Source organism: Podarcis cretensis, assembly GCF_951804945.1.
Source record: "Podarcis cretensis genome assembly, chromosome: 1".
Classification (NCBI taxonomy): domain Eukaryota; kingdom Metazoa; phylum Chordata; class Lepidosauria; order Squamata; family Lacertidae; genus Podarcis; species Podarcis cretensis.
In genome coordinates, this window is record NC_137170.1 from 17,780,994 (window position 1) to 17,803,870 (window position 22,877).

The following is a 22,877-nucleotide window of genomic DNA, read 5'->3' on the forward strand; positions in this document are numbered from 1 at the left end:
TATATATATGAGAAAGAACAATAAATTGAAGATTAAAGGGATGGAAAGGATAAATTCTATCAATATTTTAATCCTTGGGAATTAATATATATTAAATCTGAACTGTTGAAGATTGCTTTATCAGTAATACACATAACATTTCTTTAAATCTTTGAAATGCACATTTTAAGCCAGTAATGTCTGCAGCTCATAATCAGCCAGCAACTTCGTTAATTGTTATTTTCCATTTTATTCTCCCAACTTTTAATCTTTCAATTTCCTCCCTCTCATCTCTCAATCTACCACCAGATGATTCTCTGAGACAAGTGCATTAGCTGCAAAGCACTGCTCAGGATTAATGTCCTCTGTTTTGTTTCACCCTTTGAAAGATAGCAAAATACCCTGTTCAGTGACATCTGTGGAAACAATTCAGATATTCCTATTGAGGAAAAAACAAAAAAGAACCGGGAATTGCTGAAGGATGTGGGTAGTTAGTACAGAGCTACTTTAGAGGCTATCAGATGCTCAGACCCATACGTTAACACACACACACACACACACACACACACACACACAGTCTGCCAGTATGAACTGAAATGCACATAGACCTGGTCTACACCAGCGTTAACCAACATAGTGCCCTCTATCATAGAGGGAACCATAACACCCCAGGGTGTGGGGGTGCATTACAGTACAGTGGTACCTTGGGTTTCATATGCTTCAGGTTACAGACTCCGCTAACCCAGAAATAGTGCTTCAGGTTAAGAACTTTGTTTCAGGATGAGAAGAGAAATTGTGCTCCGGCAGCGTGGCGGCAGCAGGAGGCCCCATTAGCTAAAGTGGTGCTTCAGGATAAGAACAGTTTCAGGTTAAGTATGGACCTCCAGAACGAATTAAGTACTTAACCTGAGGTACCACTGTATAGCTAATTGTTGCCTGCTTAGTTTTGCTGTTCTATTTTTACCACCATTTTGATTTTCTGTCTTCTTCGCCAACATGTCTTTGGCAGTGTTTTGAAGAGCGTTGAATTCCATGGTTGCAGAAACAGTAGGCCACTTGCAGCTTCCCCCCCCCCAGCACTCCCTGCACACACACCCCTCCTGAATGGTGTGGGCTGTGTCAGAGGTAGCAGTGGTATGGAGGAACTACCCAAAGTCAGGCAGAGGAATATTGCATTAGTGGAGTCCTACTCTCTCAAAGTTCCTCTACCTGACTCTGGCCAATTGCTCTTCTCCCAGCTGTTCCCCATAACAAAGTCCACACCATTCAAGAAGATCTGCAGCTCTCCAAAGAGGTTTTTCAGGGGATACAGGAGGTATCTGGGTGAAAGAGCTTCCTCCATCTCATTCAACCTTTGATTCCAACCCCGTGTTTTGAAAGGAAGAGCAGATGCTGAATTTCTCTTGGACTCTGAATCATTACTAGTAAGCACACCACCAATAGTTGCTAGAGAAGGCTTCACTGCAGCAGTGCCCCCCTGTGTATGTCCATATTCAGTTGGGAAGGGAGAGCAGGGATATCAGTTGTCCTCTTTCTCCCGTTGCTTGGAGACCACAGGGGAACTGGCACTGAGTACCAGAGCCTCTGTCAGATAATGTCCAAGACCAGGCAAAAAGCAAGACCCTGGAGAACTTTCAGTGGACCCTACTAGCTGAATTTGGGGAGGCCTTGTCTCAGCCACAGCTTCGAGTCATCTAAAGTCTTAAAGCAGCTAGCAGGACTTGACATCCCAGCCAGGATTGTGAAGCAAGGTCAGTAAGGGATGTGAACTAGGGAAAGTCCCAAGAAGAAGACCTAGAGAGCCACACTCGGCACCAGGACTGAGACTCCGCATCCTGGGACAAGCAGTTGTTTCCCCTGAAACCATCAGGTAGCTGAAAACTATCAGCCTGATGCCAAACATGCTACAAGAATTTGCTGAAATGGCGCAGTTGGCAAATAGCCTGAGAGGCAATTCAAAACAAAATTTTATGGGAAAGTGGGATAGATATAAGATATATGTTCAAAAATACAGTAAAGGTTCGCTATCTATGCTAGCATTCGTTTGACGTTGGAGAGAGACTGAGCTGAGAAATAAGACCAAGAAATATACAATAATAAGAGTACATTCATTTGTAAAAAAGGAATATACAATGGGATAGACAGGAAGTCCAAAGTGTTGGTACATATATGATTTTGGAATAGTTTTTTGTCCTTGTTTCTTTCCTTTAGGCATATAAACTTTGTATATAAACTTTGCATACATGCTGAAAATTATATTAGAATAAGCCTTGTGATGTAATATGATAATGTTTACTGATGTAACATAAGAACGTTAATAAACAAATAAAACTCAAAAAAAGAGAGAAAACCAACAGCATGATGCCACTTTGCAGATTGCAATAGAAACTCTGCCTTTAACTCGCTCCGTCTTTTCGGTAACCAGACAGAACTTTCCGAGAAGCTCTCTATCAAATGTGGGAAGGCTGTGTGTCATTGCATTAAATTTAAATACATTTAAATTTAAATGTTGCTCTAATATAGTCATTTTAAGTTTTTTTAATATATAATGTACATCAAAGCCTCCACACCCGCCAGATTTTATATGCATGAGAAAGAAAAAGGATTGATGCTTCTCTTTTGCTGCAAAGCTGTCTTTGAATTTGAGCAGAAAGCACAAAGGAGCAGCTGACAGGACTTAGCCAGGTGGCTTTAAACCTCAACTGAATTTACAGGGGTTTTTTAATTATTAAATGTGACATGTTCGACAACAGTGGGCTTAAAGGAGGGAAGGGAAGATAATTCAGTTAGTTCATAATGGAATTAATTGTACAGTGATTGCTCACACCTGGTGAGATCTTTTCTTTCTTTTTCAGACGGCATCTTTTAAAATAAAATTTAAAAAACTAAAAAGAATAACCAACGTTTGCTAAGAGTATTTGCATGTCATACCCTTTGACAAATGTCAAGGACATGCAAGAAACAGATTTTCAGAATTTCTGATAGACTGGGGCACTTCCGTTTGATTAATTTCTTGGCAAAGCTATGGTATTGCATTAGATAACTGGACAGAACGCTGCAGTAGCAACCGAGGGGATCTTTCCAAGCCGAACCAAAACATTTCTCTGAAAAGCTTTCTGAGATTTTTCTTCCCCAACCCCCACCACACGTACACACAGAGAAAAAGAAGGCTACTTTGCAGAATTGCCTCCAAATATTTCTTGAGGTTGACCATCATTCTACACACACACACACACACACACACACTAGAACAACTCAAGATTTCCGGATCATTGCAGAGGATGAGAAGAGGTATAATGAATATAGTAATATTGTGCAATTTTATTTTCACAAATACATGCATTTTTGTTCACCCTTTCCAGCACCATAGTCTTCCTTTTTACACATTGTTTCGGCATTGTAAAATTCAGAGAAGCGTGACTTTAAAAGGAAGGCTGTGCGTCAGTTTGCAAATTGTCTTTGGAAGTGCAAATTAGGTACTGTAAGTTTGCCTTAAAATGTGACATGAACCACCATCTCTATCTATCAGGTGGCCCAGATGGAGGAGAATTTTGATCCATCTGCATTTTTAAAGGAAGCTGCCTAATTCGTACCACCTGGACTATTGCATAAGATCAGAAGGCGGATAGCTTTCAGAACACACACTTCTTTGAATTTTGTGGTGCAGCTTTCAGGCTTTCATTCTCACCAAGGCATTTTAGATTTCAAAAAGTTTTAGTAGCCAATGGTAACTGCAGGGGAAACAGCTTGAATATTTCAGAGTTTGTGGTGGGTTTATCATTGTCATGACTCTGTTTTAAAAGTTTTATATCTCTTGTATTATTGTTTTTTTCTAAATTGTAAGTCACCTAGGGGCATTTTTCTGTGTTATGTGACAAAATAAGTCTAATCTAAAAAAATACATTTGTTACACACACTCCAATCTCTGAACAGTGAGAGACATATACCTTAGGTTCAGTTTCCTTGGAATGAAGGTCACAGAAAACCATGGTATCTTTTTGATAAATGATTTTATTTACGCACACATGTATATACAAGCTGATCAGAAGATAGCAGGGTTCAGAGCATTAACAAATCTTGCTCCTTCACTGCGTTTCCAGGGAGGCTCTCAAAGCCATAGCTTTGGACTCAACACAGAGAGCAAGTCCAGCCTCTGTGTTTTCCTAGATCTCAACACCTAACCCAGACTAGCCACTAGCCTTTTGTTCTCCTACCTCTGGGATGGTGTGGCTTCCAGCCAGGTGAGAGGAGAAAGCCTTAGCCCTTCTTCTAGAGGCATCACTGATCAGTTGTTCCTATGACACCTCGGCCAACTCTTTAGACATGTAAAAAGGATGCTCGTGGAGTAGATGGGAATGAAGAGGAGAAAATATTTCTCCCCTTCACCCGACAAAAGCTTTTTCTTTTGTTGATGGTGGAGAATGAGGCAAAGGGGAGAAAGACTTTTTCCTTTTCACTCCTTTCTCATCTCAGAACAGCAGCAGAAGGAGAACCTTGGAACTGGGACAAGCTGTGAGGGAATGTTGTTGTTGCTTAGTCATTTAGTCGTGTCCGACTCTTCGTGACCCCATGGACCAGAGCACGCCAGGCACTCCTGTCTTCCACTGCCTCCCGCAGTTTGGTCAAACTCATGCTGGTAGCTTTGAGAACACTATCCAGCCATCTCGTCCTCATAGAATCATAGAATCATAGAATCATAGAGTTGGAAGAGACCACAAGGGCCATCGAGTCCAACCCCCTGCCAAGCAGGAAACACCATCAGAGCACTCCTGACATATAGTTGTCAAGCCTCTGCTTAAAGACCTCCAAAGAAGGAGACTCCACCACACTCCTTGGCAGCAAATTCCACTGTCGAACAGCTCTTACTGTCAGGAAGTTCTTCCTAATGTTTAGGTGGAATCTTCTTTATTGTAGTTTGGAGCCATTGCTCCGTGTCCACTTCTCTGGAGCAGCAGAAAACAACCTTTCTCCCTCCTCTATGTGACATCCTTTTATATATTTGAACATGGCTATCACATCACCCCTTAACCTCCTCTTCTCCTTGTGCCCTCCATCTTTCCCAACATCAGGGTCTTTTCCAGGGAGTCTTCTCTTCTCATGAGGTGGCCAAAGTATTGGAGTCTCAGCTTCAGGATCTGTCCTTCCAGTGAGCACTCAGGGCTGATTTCCTTCAGAATGGATCGGTTTGATCCTCTTGCAGTCCATGGGACTCTCAAGAGTCTCCTCCAGCACCATAATTCAAAAGCATCAATTCTTTGGTGATCAGCCTTCTTTATGGTCCAGCTCTCACTTCCATACATCACTGCTGGGAATAGGAGTGGAGAATGGGGGAGTTTGGAACCAACTGTAGAGCAGGGCAGATCTACTATGAAACTAATGAAGCTTACATTTCAGGGCCCCTAATTCCGGAGGGCCCCAGAAGTTACTTTAGTCCACATTGCTTAAATTTGTCTAGTCACAGGACACAATTCTATTATTATTATTATTATTATTATTATTATTATATATTTCAACAATCCCAAGGTTTGAGAGTCAGTAGCACAGATGTAGTAAAGCTGTGATGATCTACTGTGGAACAAACCCATTGAAGAAGATAACAGTGGTTACCCAGACCTCATTGCTGCTTGCAAAGGGGCCCCATTTCCATTTAAGCCCCAGAAATGTAGGCAGGAAGGAGCTTGAGAATGGGGTGGTAAGGTGGGTAGGCAGGGATGCGGAGTTGAGGGCCAGGTGAGGGGGCCAGGTGAGTTGAAGGAGCAGTAAGGAGATGGGGTGGGAGATGTGAGGAAGAATAGTAATACTGACTTCCTTGCAGGATCAATATAAGGACTGCAGCTAGGTAACACATGTGGCATGTTTTGAATACGGAAAGCACTTTGAGTACAAATGGCAGCATCCAACCAATGCATTCCATCATAGCATCATGGAATTGTAGAATTGGAAGAGACCATGAGGATCAGTGATAGAAAAAGAGGTGCCTGAACTCACCATGATCGCCTCCCTTGTTCTCTTATAATGGCAATGGTGACCACCTGAGAGGTGCCAGAAATGAGTTTCAGGGAGTGCTGGTTGGGGGGGAAGCCCTGCCCATGATCATCTAGTCCAACCCCCCTGAAAGGCAGGAATCTTTTGCCCAGTGTGGGGCTTGAACCCACAACCCTGAGATTAAGAGTCTCATTCTCTACCAGCTGAGCTACCCCAGGTGTAAGGATTTACACTTAAGCAATGGAACTCTCCTCCCACAACACACACACACACACACACACACACACACACATATGCCCTGAACCCTCCCCATATATGTTCACGGGGCGGGTTGGAGGAACCCGTAGAACAGATTTAGAAGGGAAACGGAGGCAGGAGGGGGTAAATTCTGTTGCCCAGGGATAAATCCTGGTGCTGATGGAACATGTCAGTTGGAGACCACCCAAAGTGATATACTCACTGTTACTGAAAAGACTTGAACACCACACTCTTTTTCTCTCTGTTTAGCTCTGTAATGCTTAATTACTATTTGTTACTTTTTTTAATAATAAAAAAAGGAAACCACATCTGTAGAGGAGAAGCGTCTAAGCCAAGTCAATGCCTTGGTTACTGAATGCCTTGAGTTGCCTTGGCTTCTACCCATATTCAGGGCTTGTTGTTCACACTGGTGGTATTTGTTCCCTCTCCTTTGTCTTTCCTTCTTACATTGCTTCCACTCCCCCTTTGAATATTATTCCAAAAATACACCCTTGCAACAAAAGCAACTCTAGGAACCTATCCCAGTCATAAAAGGAGCCGTCGGCTTCCGCATTCAGTACTCAGAGGAAGTGGGTAGATATAATCCCTGGAGGGGGAAAATGAATGCATTCTGCATGTTTAACTGAACACAGATTTTCGGCTTTACTCCAAGGTAACAACTGAACTTTAAGGGTGCCAAGGCACCTCTAGGAGAGTCTCTTGAGTTGGCATTTATAATCGCTAGGAACATAAGCCTTATACAGAGTTAGACCCATGTGTGTGTTTGGAATGAGACTATTAAGTCCAGAATCACCTAACTGCAGTGAAGACTGGCCTGCTAGGGCTCGTGTCAGGGACTGGCTGGATGAGGAGGAGTGGTTGGCACTGCCCACCCCAGGGATGACACAGAGGAAGAAGACTTAGACCCAGGACAGTGGTGGTGGGATACGGGGGGATGGGTTTGCAGAAGAGACAAGCTGGGAGGTGCTAGAAGCAGGAGGTTTGAATGAACACAGGGATGGGTGGTGGGAAGAAGAAGGAAGACATTCCGGGACAGGGCAGGATGCTGAGTCTCAATGTGAGTACAGACTCTGACAGAGAGGAGGCAGAAGCTGCTTTTATTGCTCAGCAACTGGACAGTTCCGTTCCAACCAGTTCTCCTCCTCCACTAACCCCAGAACATGAAGAGTCCTGCACATTGCTGAGCAAAAAGCCAGGCAGGCTCAGAGAGGAAGCATCTCAAGCCCCTTTTCCTGACTTGTAGATGACCTGCATTCTCCTGACAACCCCTTGACAGCTAGCTTGGGTGCTGCCCCACCAACCTCAGTCTGAGCTTCACTAACAGTCTGGATAGATTGGTTGGTTATAGTGTAGTACTGAGAACACCAAGGTTGCAGGTTTGATCTCTCTGTGGGACAGCTGCGTACTTGCAGGAGTTGGACTAGATCAGGCATCCCCAAACTCGGCACTCCAGATGTTTTGGGACTACAACTCCCATCATCCCTAGCTAACAGAACCAGTGGTCAGGGGTGATGGGAACTGTAGTCCCAAAACATCTGGAGGGCCAAGTTTGGGGGTGCCTGGATTGATGATCCTCAGGGTCCCTTTACAATTCTATGATTCTATGAACCCTCACCCTTCAACCTTCTTGCTTGCATCCAGTTGAAGGGGTGGTCCTGGCTGTCACCTTCCACCTCCTTAGCCTCAGTGTTGCCATTACAGAAGGAAGATGGGGTTTCCTGGAGGTTTCCCCAGCTGGTGCCTCCCCCTATTACTCTGCATTCAGCCAATCCATGGCATATGTTGATATTTATGGTATTTCTATTCAAATAGGAATCCAGGAGGCTACCTTACACCAACTCAGACCCTTGGTCCATGTTGCTCAGTATCGTCCACACTGACTGGTAACCTCTGTCCAGGGCATCAAACAGGGGACACTGTCAGCCAGCCCCGCTTGCTGGGGATCAATGGGTTTAATAGGAACTACAGTTTTATTTATGATGATTTGTTAAATTTCTATATCACCCTTCATCAGAGGGTCACAGGGCTTTTTACAATATAAAAGCACAAAAAGGCAGAGTAACAAACAAAGACAATAATCTCCCCCTCCTTCCCACAGTTTAGAAGGCCACGGATGGTTTAAATTGGAACATGGGTAGGGAAACTAACAAGGACACAGGTGGTGCTGTGGGTTAAACCACAGAGCCTAGGACTTGCTGATCAGAAGGTCAGCAGTTCAAATCCCCACGACGGGGTGAGCTCCCGTTGCTCAGTCCCTGCTCCTGCCAACCTAGCAGTTTGAAGGACGTCAAAGTGCAAGTAGATAAATAGGTATCGCTCCGGTGGGAAGGTAAACAGTGTTTCCGTGTGCTGCTCTGGTTCACCAGAAATGGCTTAGTCATGCTGGCCACATGACCCGGAAACTGTACGCCGGCTCCCTCAGCCAATAAAGCGAGATGAGCACCGCAACCCCAGAGTCGGTCATGACCGGACCTAATGGTCAGGGGTCCCTTTACCTTTACCTAGGCAAACTAAGGCCCGGGGGCTGGATCCGGCCCAATCACCTTCTAAATCTGTCCCGTGGACGGTCCAGGAATCAGCGTGTTTTTACATCAGTAGATTGTGTCCTTTTATTTAAAATGTATCTCTAGGTTATTTGTGGGGCATAGGAATGCATTTATTATTATTATTATTATTATTATTATTATTTTCAAAATATAGTCCGGCCCCCCAGAAGGTCTGAGTGACAGTGGACCAGCCCCCTGCTGAAAAAGTTTGCTTACCCCTAAATTAGCCAAAGGCCTGGGAGAAGAGGAATGTTTTTGCCTGGCAACTAAAGATACATAAGGAAGGTGCCAGGCGAGCCTCCCTGTGAGAGCCAGTGTGGTGTAGTGGTTAAGAGCGGTAGATTTGTAATCTGGGGAACCGGGTTCATGTCTCCGCTCCTCCACATGCAGCTGCTGGGTGACCTTGGGCCAGTCACACTTCTCTGAAGTCTCTCAGCCTCACTCACCTCACAGAGTGTTTGTTGTGGGGGAGGAAGGGTAAGGAGAATGTTAGCCGCTTGGGGACTCCTTTGGGTAGTGATAAAGTGGGATATCAAATCCAAACTCTTCTTCTTCTTCCCTGGGGAGAGCATTCCACAAGTGTGGAGCCACTTCAGAAGGTTAAGCTTCTCTCCCAGCCTCACCTGGAAGTGCCAGGGACTGAACCTGAGACCTTCTGCATACAAAGCAAATGAATGAATGAATTTATTATTTCGGTCACAGACCAGTTCCAGCCCACATACAATATCAAGGAAGTCATAAAACACGATAGGGATACATTTGAATTTGCAATTAGGTATAACAGGGGCAATACAGATATAGCAACAGTTTAAAAATATATATAAATTAAAACTTAGTCACTAAAATATAACCTAAAATTAACCTTTAAGGCATTAATCATTATGATAGCACAGCTTGTTCCCTAGGTTTTATGGCGATCGCACAGAATTTGGCTACCCTTAATGTGATCTCAGGAGCCTTGTCCTCTACCAGGGATTTTTTTATTTATTTATTTATTTATTTTAATTTTTTTTAAGTTCTTAACCTCATTTTCATAAGCCTCCTTTCTCGGACTTCCCCATACCTCACCCTTTTTACATCCTTGTTTTACAATTTTTCAGCAACCATTTTAGCCAATTAAATTTAAATTTGTTATCTTTCTCGATTTCACCTTAAATCATCAAACATTTTCGGCTGTAATTCTGCATCTTCCTTCCCCTTGACATTTTAACACTCATCAATATTATAACAGTTCTTAAGATAAGCTTTGAATTTCTTCCAATCTTCCTCCACCGTCTCTTTCTCTTGGTCGCGGATTCTGCCAGTCATTTCTGCCAGTCCCATAAAGTCAATCACTTTCGTCTGCCACTCTACCAGGGATTTTAGACATTGAAGTTTGGATTCATTTGGAGATTTTTGCATAGCAGGGGTAATAAATACCGAGCGTATATCCCTGTAGAAACGGCAGCGTAACAAGGCATGAGAGACAGTTTCTACCTCCATCAAGCCGCAGGGGCAGACTCGTTCTGCGTATAGTTTACCCTCGAATCTGCCCTGCAATAAGGCAGATGGCAGCACTTTGAATCTTGCAAGGGTAAATGACCATCTGTATTTAGGTACAGTGGTACCTCGGGTTACATATGCTTCAGGTTACAGACTCTGCTAACCCAGAAATTTTACCTCGGGTGAAGAACTTTGCTTCAGGATGAGAACAGAAATCGTGCTCCAGCAGCGCGGCAGCAGCAGCAGGCCCCATTAGCTAAAGTCGTGCTTCAGGTTAAGAACGGACCTCCTTAACGAATTACGTACTTAACCCAAGGTACCACTGTATTTGTAATTTTGACAAATAATTTGCTGGGGTAAATCCTCACCCATTATCTTTTATTGCTGGGTGTTTAGTCATCTCGCTCACGTGGCATTGCAGTTCCACATCCCAAATTCGTTGGCGGACTATTGCTCTAGCTTTCTCATAACCTACAGCTATCAGGGCCTGTGGGGAAAACCCCAAGCCTCTTAACTTTTCATGCAGTGTAGCTTTCCATTTGGATTGGTAGGAATCCAGTAGGGTTAAGGGTGCCAACCCAACAGGGAAAAAGATAAGTTTTAACCAACAAAACAAATTTAACCAACAAAACAAAGGCATTATTTCTAAATGTGCATGCCTTGGCAATGCATAAGTGACCGCCCTGCTGACCACACATGGGGGCTGCGCACATGTGGCCCAGGAACACCCCCAAAGATTATGAACTACCCTATTATGGGTGTCACAGCAAAATGTCACATGGCCATCGCATTGATCAAGTCCTGGCTTGACTCTGGAACTTCCCTTGGTTATCTCATCTGCAGCAGGGTGGGTTGAGAAAATCCCAAGCACACAGCACAGCATAGAAAAATACTAAAAGTGAATCAATAATGAGATTGAGGAGGGGAGTGGAGGGGGAAAGACAAATTGCATTATCGTGCCACAGTGTAATAAAAAAGCTTCCTTATTTCTAATCTGAAATACAGTATATTCAGCACTTGCAGGTCTATTTATAGAAGGAAGCCCTTTCCCTACGGGAAATCTCACCAGCTTCATACTAAAGACAAAATAAAAATATTGCTCATATAGAAATAGGTGCCTACACTGATTCAGCAAGTGCTGGTTTCTAAACGGGGTTCTCGTCAAACTGCAATTCCCCCACCCAGTTGGCTTTTCAAGGAAACGACCTTCTTCCAGATGAGAATTAATTCTGGATTGTGTCAGATTCTTCCCCCCTCCAAACCCACTTTTGCTGGAGATGAAACCATTTTCAGTGTAATTTCACAACGTTGGTAGCTTCGTTTTCATATTTCTAATATGCCAGGCAAATAAATAAGTCATGTAATTGCTCATTATCTTTCAGCCTTACACTTTTGAATTGGATTAGTGTGAGTACAACTGACACTGATTATCTCTGACAGGAAGTTATTTAATCCCTTTGGGTGGGTATATATATATATATATATATATATATATATATGCCACATTTATTACAGCATAGTGCATCTCTCAGCATTGGTTCACTTAGGAGCAATTATTTAAAGTCTCGTTTAGCAAAGCATGTCACCAGTACCGCTGAGATGCAGAAGATATGCATAAAGAAACTTTGGGTGATCTATAAAGCAAGCAGGGGTTGGGAACCACTGGCCTATGGGCCAAATCTGGGTCCCAATTCGGCTTGCAAGGCTGTTTTCCCCAAACTATGCCTACCAGTCCCCCACATCTGACATCATACAGCACAGGTAGAGGTATGTCTGGAATGGCTGCATGGCCAACTCCATGACAGAACTCAGCCCATCTCCTGATGTCATTGTGATGTCAGGTGATTGTCAAGTTGCATATCAAATTTCCTCATTAGGGGTAGGAGGCTTTCCATCCTGTACTTGGGTCTGGAGTTGCTATAATGCTTGAAAGGGGGTGAGGAATCTCAGGCTCAGAGGTCAAACATGGCCTCTAAGGCCTGTGTCCACCCTGAAGACTTTCCTCAGGCCACACTCTACCACTGCTCCTGCTCCACGTCCTCATTGAGTGCTGAGAGTTGTTATCCCTCTCCCAGAGCTATAATTTCAAGACTCCTGAAAAGGGATTGTGAATTAGACCCCTCAGAGAATTGTAGCTCTTTGAGGGGAAGACAGACCTCCTAACAACTCTCAGCATCCTTAACAAAATACACTTCCCATAATCCTTTGGGGGACGCCATGAATGTTTAAAGTGATTTATAGAGTGGATTTGGCCCTGTTTTCAATGCTGAACTAAGATTCATCTGGTTTCTGTGCATGAACCAGCAAGCAAACAGGTGGCAATAAAGGGTCTTCATCCCTGATGGAACTCATACAGGGAGTATTTAATATGGAGGGGCTACATTATACAGTTGATCACTCCATGTAATCCCTTCTAGTTGGTGATCCCACAAGCAGTCCTGCACACACACACAGGTGATCAAGACAGAGGAGGGCACTGAGCAGATAAACCCAGCCCCCAAACCCAACACATTAGAGACACATTGCTTGTGAATATTTCACATAAGATATTTAGTCTTTGTTGAAGTTGCCTCTCACTATTTGTTTTCCATTAAGAGTCAAAACTGTCTGGCACTCACGGAATGCAATGCGAGGCCTTTTAAAATTGCAGCCTTGTCTTCTAAAGCCAGACTGAGAAAAGGATCTTGGCTTTATAATAAATTGCTTTGTTTATTCATCCCCGTTATTAAGTTACATTTTGCCTTTGGTAGCTGCAGATATTTCAAGATTATTATTGCTTACCTACTCAGTAATTTGTCTGTACTAAATGCCTTTTTTGAGCATTTTCTAGGCAATTGTGTCTTCTTGTTCTTTTTTGCAATGGAATTTGCTAACAGTTGCAGTCATTTAGGACTGTGTAGCTGTTAGCTGATTCCATTGCAAAGTGCCATATTTCTAAAATATGATGCCAATTTTATGCTACTTTTGTTCTCAATGGTTATGTGCAGCTAAGGGGTTGTCTGTGCACCTGCATGTGAAAACATGCACAAAGCCAGAACAACCCCCCCCAACCCACACCCAAAAATCCCCCGAAGCTACATTTCTTGAATAGACAGACATAATTTAATAATGAGCAAGAGGAAAAAGAAAAAGAATTTTGAACAGCAGAGTTCCAACAAGTACTTTACATATAGGGAATATTGAATCATGTATCTTCCCACACAGAGAGACACCACAGACACCTGCAGCTCAGCATAATCTGGGTGTGTCAAAAGGTGGGGCAATGGCTGGTGGAGGGAAAAAAGAAGAAGTAGGCAGCAACCTCTATATAGAGCAGTACAAGGTGCTTTGCAAGAGGGCTTTCAAATAGCCCCTTGTTGCACTTTGGCTTCATTTTCATGTTCCCTGCAGAACATCCATGTGTATACAGCCAAACTGAGCAAGACTGAACCCTCTGCTCACTGAGGTGCCCTGGATTGGATCTGGAGGCATGCACTGCCTTAGCAGTTAGCACCCAAGCTTTAGTTCTTGAGCCATCAGCACCCTGTTTTCCAGTTTATGGTGGTGAAAACATGCCAGATAGTTGTAGTCAACAGGAGGTCTATGCCTTCCTCCTGTATCCCCACCCAGCCCATCTTCTCTGTGCTGTGCTAGTTATGTGTGCTCTGGAGTCATTCTGAAGTATCATCTCTATTTTAGAAAATTAAATGAATTGAGCACGGTCTGGTGAATTTATTGGCAGTGGCAGCGGCTGTGTTTACGCTTCTGGAAACTGGTAAATTAGCTAAGCCATGGTTACCTTTGCAAGACTCAGTCTAGTTTTAACACTGATGTGTACTTTCAAAGTGCTCATTTCAGAAGCATGTACAAGCACCTACTGATTAGTGGCTCCTTATTGTATTGTATACTGATTAACTAGGCATAATAGAAATAAAATTTCCTGGCTGCAGAACAGCCAAACATTAGCTAAATGGCAAGTGATAAGGAGAAGACCTGCTGATTGGTACATATGAATGATGACCAACTTGGTCTTATTTAGCCTTAGTTTGCTAGATGTGGAACCTTCAAGTATTTCTCCCTCTCCCATAATACTATAATTTGGGGTTATCCAATGAAGACGAATTTTGGAAGATCCAGGACAAACAAAAGGAAGGACTTTCTCATACCGTACATAGTTAAACCATAGAATTCGCTGGTGATGGTCACCAAGCTGGGTGGCTTTAAAAGAGGATTAGGGAGGAGAAGGCTCTCAGTGACTGTTATGACTATTCTCAGCCTTCTCTGTTGGTTACCAGTTGCTCCAGGTTGTAGTTGTGATAGCACTGTTGCACTCAGGTCCTGTTTGCAGGCTTCCCACAAGCCACTGTGAGTACAGGATCCTGGGCTAGATGGTCCTTTGGCTTCACTGAGCAAGCCTCTTCTTATTTTCTTGTATATAGAAGCTCAGTGGATAGAAGTTACTGAGGAACAACCACATGGGAAGGATATTGCTTTGGGGCTTGTCTTTTTTTTTTTAATACTATTTATTAAATTTTCCACTTTAACAATTCAATCAAACCATATTAAATATTCCAAATTATACATATTATTCAATAATCAAATAGTCCAAATATTATACCAATTTTTTTTTTTTTAATGGAGGTATCTTCCCATGTTCTGAGGTCGGGGGGCGGGTCTGATCATCTCATACTTCTACTGCTTTGATAATTTTCATGATAGTTCCCATAAATCATTCCGATGTTAATCCTCATTACTTTTCACAGTCTCTGAGTTTATCAAACAAGCGAGATAAAACAAAACAATATATTCTGTGTGGAATTTATGTCCTGCTTTTGGGCTTGTCAGAGGCCTGTGGACAACATGACGTAGGGTCCTTCATCAGAGATCACTTGGGCACCTGTGCTACCTCTGCTATTCTGTGGATGCAAACAATATTTAAACAGAATTTGCTGCAGCAGCAAAGTGATCAGCAGGGCTCAGTCCTTCCCCCAGATCCTTTTTTGGGGCATTAGATGAGTAGAATGGCTGCACATCTAGGCTGGAGGAAGGAGCAGTCTCTGGACAGCATATGCTGGCCTGCCTCAGGCAGCAAAATGTCTTGGAACAGCCCTTGACTTGAGGTGGGACTCCACATGGTTGGATGGCTTCTCACATGGCAGTTCAAGGAATGCTTCTTTTAATAAATGCTTCCTCATGTGCAAAGGCCATTAGTGGGACTGTGCCCCAAGCATGAGCATGACCTGAATTTTAGGGTTGTTGTTGTCGTTTAGTCGTGTCTGCCTCTTTGTGACCCCATGGACCAGAGCACGCCAGGCACTCCACTCCTGTCTTCCACTGCCTCCCGCAGTTTGGTCAAACTCATGTTCGTAGCTTCGATAACACTGTCCAACCATCTTGTCTTCTGTTGTCCCCTTCTCCTTGTTCCCTCCATCTTTCCCAACATTAGGGTCTTTTCCAGGGAGTCTTCTCTTTTCATGAGGGGGCCAAAGTATTGGAGTCTCAGCTTCAGGATCTGTCCTTCCAGTGAGCACTCAGGGCTGATTTCCTTCAGAATGGATGCATTTCATCTTCCTGCAGTCCATGGGACTCTCAAAAGTCTCCTCCAGCACCATAATTCAAAAGCATCAATTCTTTGGCGATCAGCCTTCTTTATGGTCCAGCTCTCACTTCCATACATCACTACTGGGAAAACCATAGCTTTAACTATATGGACCTTTGTTGGCAAGGTGATAATTTTAGGGTAGCCAGGTGAAAAATTAAACCAGATTCTTGCACCTTTCATAGTTATGTAGAAGAGGAAACGCCAGCAGGTGTAGCTTGCCATGCAAACTAACTAGATTGCTAAACATGGTTGCAATGCAATTTGCATGGCAAGCTACACTTGTTCACATTTCCTCTTCCGCAAAACTATGAAAGGTGCAGGAGACTGGTCCTCTTCTTCACCAGTCCACTATAATGAACCAAGGTTGGCTGGCCTATGGTGCAGTACCTTCTCCGCAGCGATGGTGCCTGAATGTTGGAACACCCCACCCCACAGCGAAACCCAGCAGGCCCACCACTCTTGCGATCTTTGGGGAAGTAGTGAAAGTCACTTTCCCCCCCAGTGCACAGATATTTAGTTTATTTGTCATGTAAATATTATTTCAGTCTCAGAAGGTGGAATTCAGCATCACACCATTAGAAATATTCCCTCTGCATGTGTAAGTTTGCCAGACAGAATGACCCCCCCCATGCACTTTTGTGGGAGTCTGCCCAACACCCTCCCTCGAGCCAATTTCAGGGGTGCGGGGGCACGCGGGGGAAATTCCTGTTGCACAGGTTGTATTGATGGGGTCTGTCAGGCAAATCCCATCCACTGTGTTTTGATGGGGAAACATGGTGACTATCATGGAAGGCTTAGAGCATGGGTAGGCAAACTAAGGCCTGGATCCGGCCCAAGCGCCTTCTAAATCTGGCCCACTAATGGTGCAGGAATCAGCATGTTTTTACATGAGTAAATTGTGTGCTTTTATTTAAAATGCATCTCTTCGTCTTTTGTGGGGCATAGCAATTCATTCTTTCTCCCCCAAAAAAATATATAGTCTGGCCCCCCACAAGGTCTGAGGGACAGTGGACTGGCCCCCTGCTGAAAATGTTTGCTGACCCCTGGCTTAGAGGGCACACGGGTCAGGGAGCCAGACAGGAAGTTTGCTGCCTTTCTCCAGCATGAGCAGGACAGGAGCAGGAAAACTCTTAACTCTTCGTGCCCCCCATGCAACTAAGTCTAGTGCCACCTAGTGTTTAACACGTACAGTTGTGCTATCCACCAAATTCTTGTGGGTTTTCTTTATTATAATGGTGTTGTTTTTGCTTTAACCTTTAGCAATAGAATGGTATCCGTTCTTTAAACACCCCTACCTGCCCCAGGTTATGTTTTGTTCTTGTTTTGTTTGTTTGCTTTTGTTTGCTTTTGCAAAGCCGTTAGATGGGATACAAATGTCAACCATAAAGAAGAAAAATGTGGAGATATATATATATATATATATATATATATATATATATAACTTAAAAATAAGGGGGATCTGTTTTCCTCACCAGTGCAGAAGGGTTTTAGTGGAAATACAAGGAGCTGCACCAAAGAGAGATGGTTAAATTGCCTTCAACACTAGGACTGGTGCTCGATGTTGATGCTGTGCTGCTGTGGTTTTCATACAGTACTTCCTGCTACATGTCTGCTTACCTGTTGGTGTTGTTAGGTTTCCAACCTGCTTTAGCTCTGCCTTAATATATATTTTGCTTCTTCAGGGTTTGGTCCCCATTGTGCCTTCGTTTTCTTCTTCTTTTTCCTCTGCTTAAACATTTCACAGCTCTTGTTCTGCCACTGCTGCTGGATGTGCTCAGTCGGTGATATATGCAGAATTTGATTTTCCCAGCTTTTGAGGTTGCCTTCCCCAAAGCTTTGAAGCAGTGGACACAGTGCATCAGCCTTTGCCAACGTGGTGCCCTCCAGATGGTTTTGGACTACAACTCCCATCAGCCCCCGCTGATGCCTGGAGGGCACCAGGTTGCAGTACACCAGTGTGTTTGCCTTGATGCTCTCTTGGCAGGCCTTACACCATCCCAGTGAAGAAGGAAAAATCGGTATATATAAATAAAATACAGCCATCACTCAGTTTCACACATTCATTTGTTTACATATATGCACATTTAAGATTAAGGCATTCAATGAGGGCCTGGGAAGAATCTGACCCAAAGGCAAAAAGAGTCAGTATTATCTGTAGTGTCCATCATGTATTGAACAGATTCGGAAACCTAGTTTTACTTGGTTCCCATGAGTAACATGCAAGACAAAACATTAGGTACTAGAAAACAATTGTCTGAATCCAACCCAAAGGTCCTAATTTTGGAAATAAGAGAATTTCAGGACCCAGCTAACCAACCAAGGACCTTAAATAACAGGATCAGCCTCCTTTCTTGTGGATCATGTGAAAGGACTTCAAAAACAAACAAACCAGGCTGTACCTAGAGGTATCCCAGTGACCCATTGCAACCCCTCTGGTTGATTATTGGCAGGTGGGGGAGATGTCCACCAGAAGCTCAAAGGTTGCATAAGCCCATCCCTTATCTTAACCCTAACACTGCAATCCTATACAGTGCAATCCACCATCTGCCACCACCACCAGCTCCAAAAATCACCCTCCTCCACCCCATAATGATGGGTACGTATGGGGAATGGTCTGTTCAAATCAATGGGATTTCAAGTCTGTTTGCTGCATTGAAGGCATAATTTGGTGTGAGGTCCTTCTCTACTGCCACACACAAATACCCCCACAAATCCCCACCCTGCGTAGTGATTAGGCTTAGGAAGAAATGCTGTATGTATTTTGAGATGAGACCTTATTTCTTAGCCTAATTGCTGGGGGTGGGGAGAGAGAGGACTGAGGAGGAGAGATGCTCTCCACACTGCATGAGGCCTTCAGGCTGCAATCCTAAACACACTTGCCTGAGGACTCAATGAATCTTACATCAAAGAAGGCATGCGTAGGATTGCACTGTGAACTTCTGCTTTGTGATATAGACAGCAGATCTTGTTGGAAGTTAAAATGCTTGAATAAATCACATGCTAATTTTGCATCTTGTATGTATCCAAACTAGGGATGGGAGAGAAATTCAATCTAAATGCAAACCTACCTAAATTTGCACTATCTGATGCAATTTGTGAGCAAAAACATAGCCAGCCTTCAGAATTCGCAAGTCCGAATTTTTCAATGCAGTTCTCTAAGTGATGTATCTGCTTGTAAAGTGTGCAGAAAAATGTGCATATATATATATATATATATATATATATATATATATATATGTAAAAATTAACAAATAAAAATGCATTGCTTTGCAAAAAAAAGTGTGCATGAGGCAAAACTGCATACAAAAATGAGCATATCGGGAGAAATTCAGCATTAAAATACTGGTGAATTTTTGGGAGGACTTCTAAAAAAAAAAAAAACTTCGCAAAATGACGGGGAAATGTGGAAAACTGAACTTAAGAAGAATGAGAAACCGGGAGAAACCCAAATGGGCAGATTCACCCATCCCTAATCCAAGACATACTAGCAAATCCTATATACCGATATATCCAAATATATGGATACCGCCCGCTTGCTGCCTGCTTATGTGCAGGGCTTTTAGCTAGGTGACCACGCAGATGTCTGTTTTGACCCATTTCCTAGCCATGGTTTGTCCTCTATTCATACTGCAGGGTACGAAATTCCTGGGTGCCAACCTGCCTATGGCAACCTAGAATTCTCCAGGGCAGGCTCGCAAAATCTTCACCTACCCTCTGGGACAGGTAATTAAACAGCGATGTTTTGTCAAGTTGATGTTTTCTCTTATAACTTTCTGCTGTTGCTTGTTTTTTGTTTTGTTTTTTTTAAAACTCCTCTCTTCCCCTGCCAGCCATTTGCCAGCCGCTCAGATAAAAGATGCAGCGTTTTGGAAATTAGGGACCCGACAGCAGCCTCACTTGAATGTATGTGCCACAGATTTCATGGCAGCACATTGCAGTAATTAATACCAGCACACGATACGTGTTGGCAAGAACGTTGCTTCATAGAAAATGTTGCTTCATTAATCTGCAAGATCACAATGGACAGCAGCAGCTCCATGTTTGGGTTGCTCTTGCGAAAGACACCCTCCATGTAGTTGTGGCTGGTGCTCAGTGAGATTAGTAGCATGATGGAAGCAGGAGGCCTAGCAGTAGATGGTACCAAATCCAGCTCATTCTAGCTTTGTCTTCCTCCCTGCTTCCAACCGGGGTAATATTGAGATCATGGCCACATTCACAACATACATTTAAAGCTACTATGGTAGCACTTTAGTCCTGGCTTCCCTAGAAGAATTCTGGGTGCCTAGAGAAACCCCCATTCCCTTCACAGTTGCAATTCTGTGGGACAGCCATTGTTGCCTAGTGGTTAGAGTGCTGGACTGTGATCTGGGAGACCAGGGATCGACCTACTGCTCAGCTGTGAAGCTCAATGGATGACCCTGGATCTGTCACTGCCTCTCAGCCTAACCTACCTCACAGGGTTGTCATGAGAATAAAATGGGGAGGAGGGGAATTACGTATAGCACCTCAAGTCCCACGGAGGAAGGAAGAGATATAAAGGTAATACGTCATAATAAATAATAACTCGCATAGTTTCCTGGGAAAAGGGATTGATTGTTAAACCACTCTTGGTATTTGTCACTCTGGAAAAGGAATCAGAGTCTCTTAAAAGTTATTAAAAGTGTGGGAGCAGTCTTACCCCACCCGGTCAGTTGGCAACCGTAGCATTGAAAATAAGCACTTCTCAATATCACTGCTGTTGGACTCAAGCCATCTCTTCATAGCCAGAGGTTGGTTGGATGGCTTGCTTTATTCTTTTTATCTGTCTGCTTCTTCTTTTTTAAGTGTTTACCTTTAATCTCTGCCTCCCAGAAATTTGGTTCTCTGTGTGGAAAAAAGTAGCAACAGAATAGCTCCTTGGTTCCTTCTAGGATTCCATTCTCAGGGAACTTATGCAATAATTCGTTTCTTTGGGCAGGTGAGGAGGAGGATGACACGCTCCCTGTTTCTGGTGCTCGTCATCAGTGTTGAAAGCTGTGGCCGTTTAACATGTGTCTATGTATCTATCTAGTTTTCGTTTTCTGGTAAAAGCTTTAAAGGTACAATTCAAAATCAGAAAATGGGATGGAGGAAAGTTCAGCATGCAATCCCTCATTGTATAGCTCCCATCATATTCTGAGAAGGCACATCTTTACCCTTGTCTATATATGTGTGTACATATATATATGACTGTTGCCACTCTTAGCCCTTCCCCCATATTCAACCAAACCCACCTCCCTTTGCACCACATGCACCCCTTGTCTATTCTTGCGCTGCCTGACCCACCCCTACCTTACCCCCGCAACTCACAAACCGCAGAGCATGATGGCGCCTTACTTTTGTATGTCTATGGCAAGAGATATGCCTTATTCTTCTGAACGTAAAATGCTTTAACTGGTTTTAACATTGTGTTTTATTGTTATTGTTCTTCTTAGGCTCAGACATGAACATACAAAAGTTTTATTTTGGGTGGGAGCAAGGAAGTTTGTATGCACACCTCAAAGGCATTTCACTGAGAAAGAGAATTTCTGTTTTTATGTACTGAAATTGGTCTTTTGGAAATACAATACACCAGCAGGGCAAAAAGGTTAGAAAGTTACTGAGGAAAGGAATAATTTGGGTGTAATATTGTATTGTTTTTATCCATCCTGGGACCTTATGGTGAAGGACGAGTAAGAAATCCAAATAAGAATGATGATGATGATGATGATGCCACTCTCTTCCTTTTCCTATCAGATTACCAGAATTAGGCAGCCTGAACCATCTAGTATAATTTGAAGTGAAATCCTCATTACAGAGGCTCAGAAGGCTGATGTTTGACAATCCCAGCTTCCTTACGTGTCCAGCCTACTTTAGATTTCCTTAGTCATTGTTGAATTTGGCAGCAACTCCCCTGTATGTCTTGGTCTGAGCAGAGTAATTTATCTTCCTCCAGCATGCAGCTTCACCTCCCCCAGATATATAACCCTCAGAACTGTCTCTTCAGCAAAACCAGATATCTTGTTAATAAAAACTAGCAATGCATTATGAAGACTCCAGGTCAGGTTAGCAATGGCATTCTCTTTGTTTAGAAGCCTGTAGCACTCCAGGCTTTCTTCTCACAATGTTTTATTGCTGGGGGAACATGACTCCTTTCTGTGCCATGAAGGCACACAAGGCCACCTAGCCCAGAATCTTGTTCTCAGTGGCCAACCTAATGTCTAGGGGAAGTATTTTTAGGTTCAGAAAAGTAAAGCCAAGGGGATGGTGTTTCTCCACTGTGAGGAAAGCTTGCGAGCAAGAGGTGACATGATAGAACACAAAATTATGCATGGCATCAAAACTGTGGCTGAAGAGGGGCTTTTCTCCCTCTCTCGTAACACTACGACTTGTGGACATACTGTGAAGCTGAATATTAGAAGATTTAGGTCCGATAAAAGGAAGTCATTCCCACAGGACGCAATGGTGGCCACAAGCTGGGATGGTTCTTGAAGTGTAGGTATGTTCCCACGAAGCAAGACACGGAGATAACAGCAAGAACCTTTATTTGAACTAACAGAACTGGACAACAGGGGCAAAGGAACTACTTATATACATTTCTGAAGGCCTGGGCCACTCCCACTCTCAACGTGATTGGCTGTCTAAATTCCCAGGCTGTGAATCATAACTCAAGAGTTTAAGGGCCAATGGCCCACATCCTGAAATGTTCTGAGCCCTGCTTGGGCATTTCCCACAGGCATCTGGTTGGCCACTGTGAGAACAGGATGCTGGACTAGATGGGCCATTGGCCTGATCCAGCAGGCTCTTCTTAGGTACTTATGTTCTTAGAAGTCTCTTGTGAAGTGGGAGGAGACCAAGCTGTAGATCCTTGATGTCAGGCACCCCCAAACTCAGCCCTCCAGCTGTCTTGGAACTACAATTCCCATCATCCCTGACCACTGGTCCTAGGGATGATGGGAGTTGTAGTCCCAAAACAGCTGGAGGGCCGAGTTTGGGGATGCCTACTCTATGCTCAAGAGGAACGTTACCTGCAGAAAGCCAACCCTTGA

The 22,877-nt window shown here is 43.5% G+C and overlaps 1 protein-coding gene across 1 annotated transcript in view; it reads left to right on the plus strand.

Moving 5' to 3' along the window:
- The window catches only part of BEGAIN (brain enriched guanylate kinase associated), a 197,689-nt gene that overhangs the window by 83,911 nt on the left and 90,901 nt on the right, over positions 1-22,877 (plus strand). Inside the window, exon 3 of the mRNA XM_079949693.1 lies at positions 19,465-19,554. Within this exon, the coding sequence (XP_079805819.1) occupies positions 19,465-19,554 (90 nt within the window). The remainder of the gene's footprint in view (positions 1-19,464; positions 19,555-22,877) is intronic.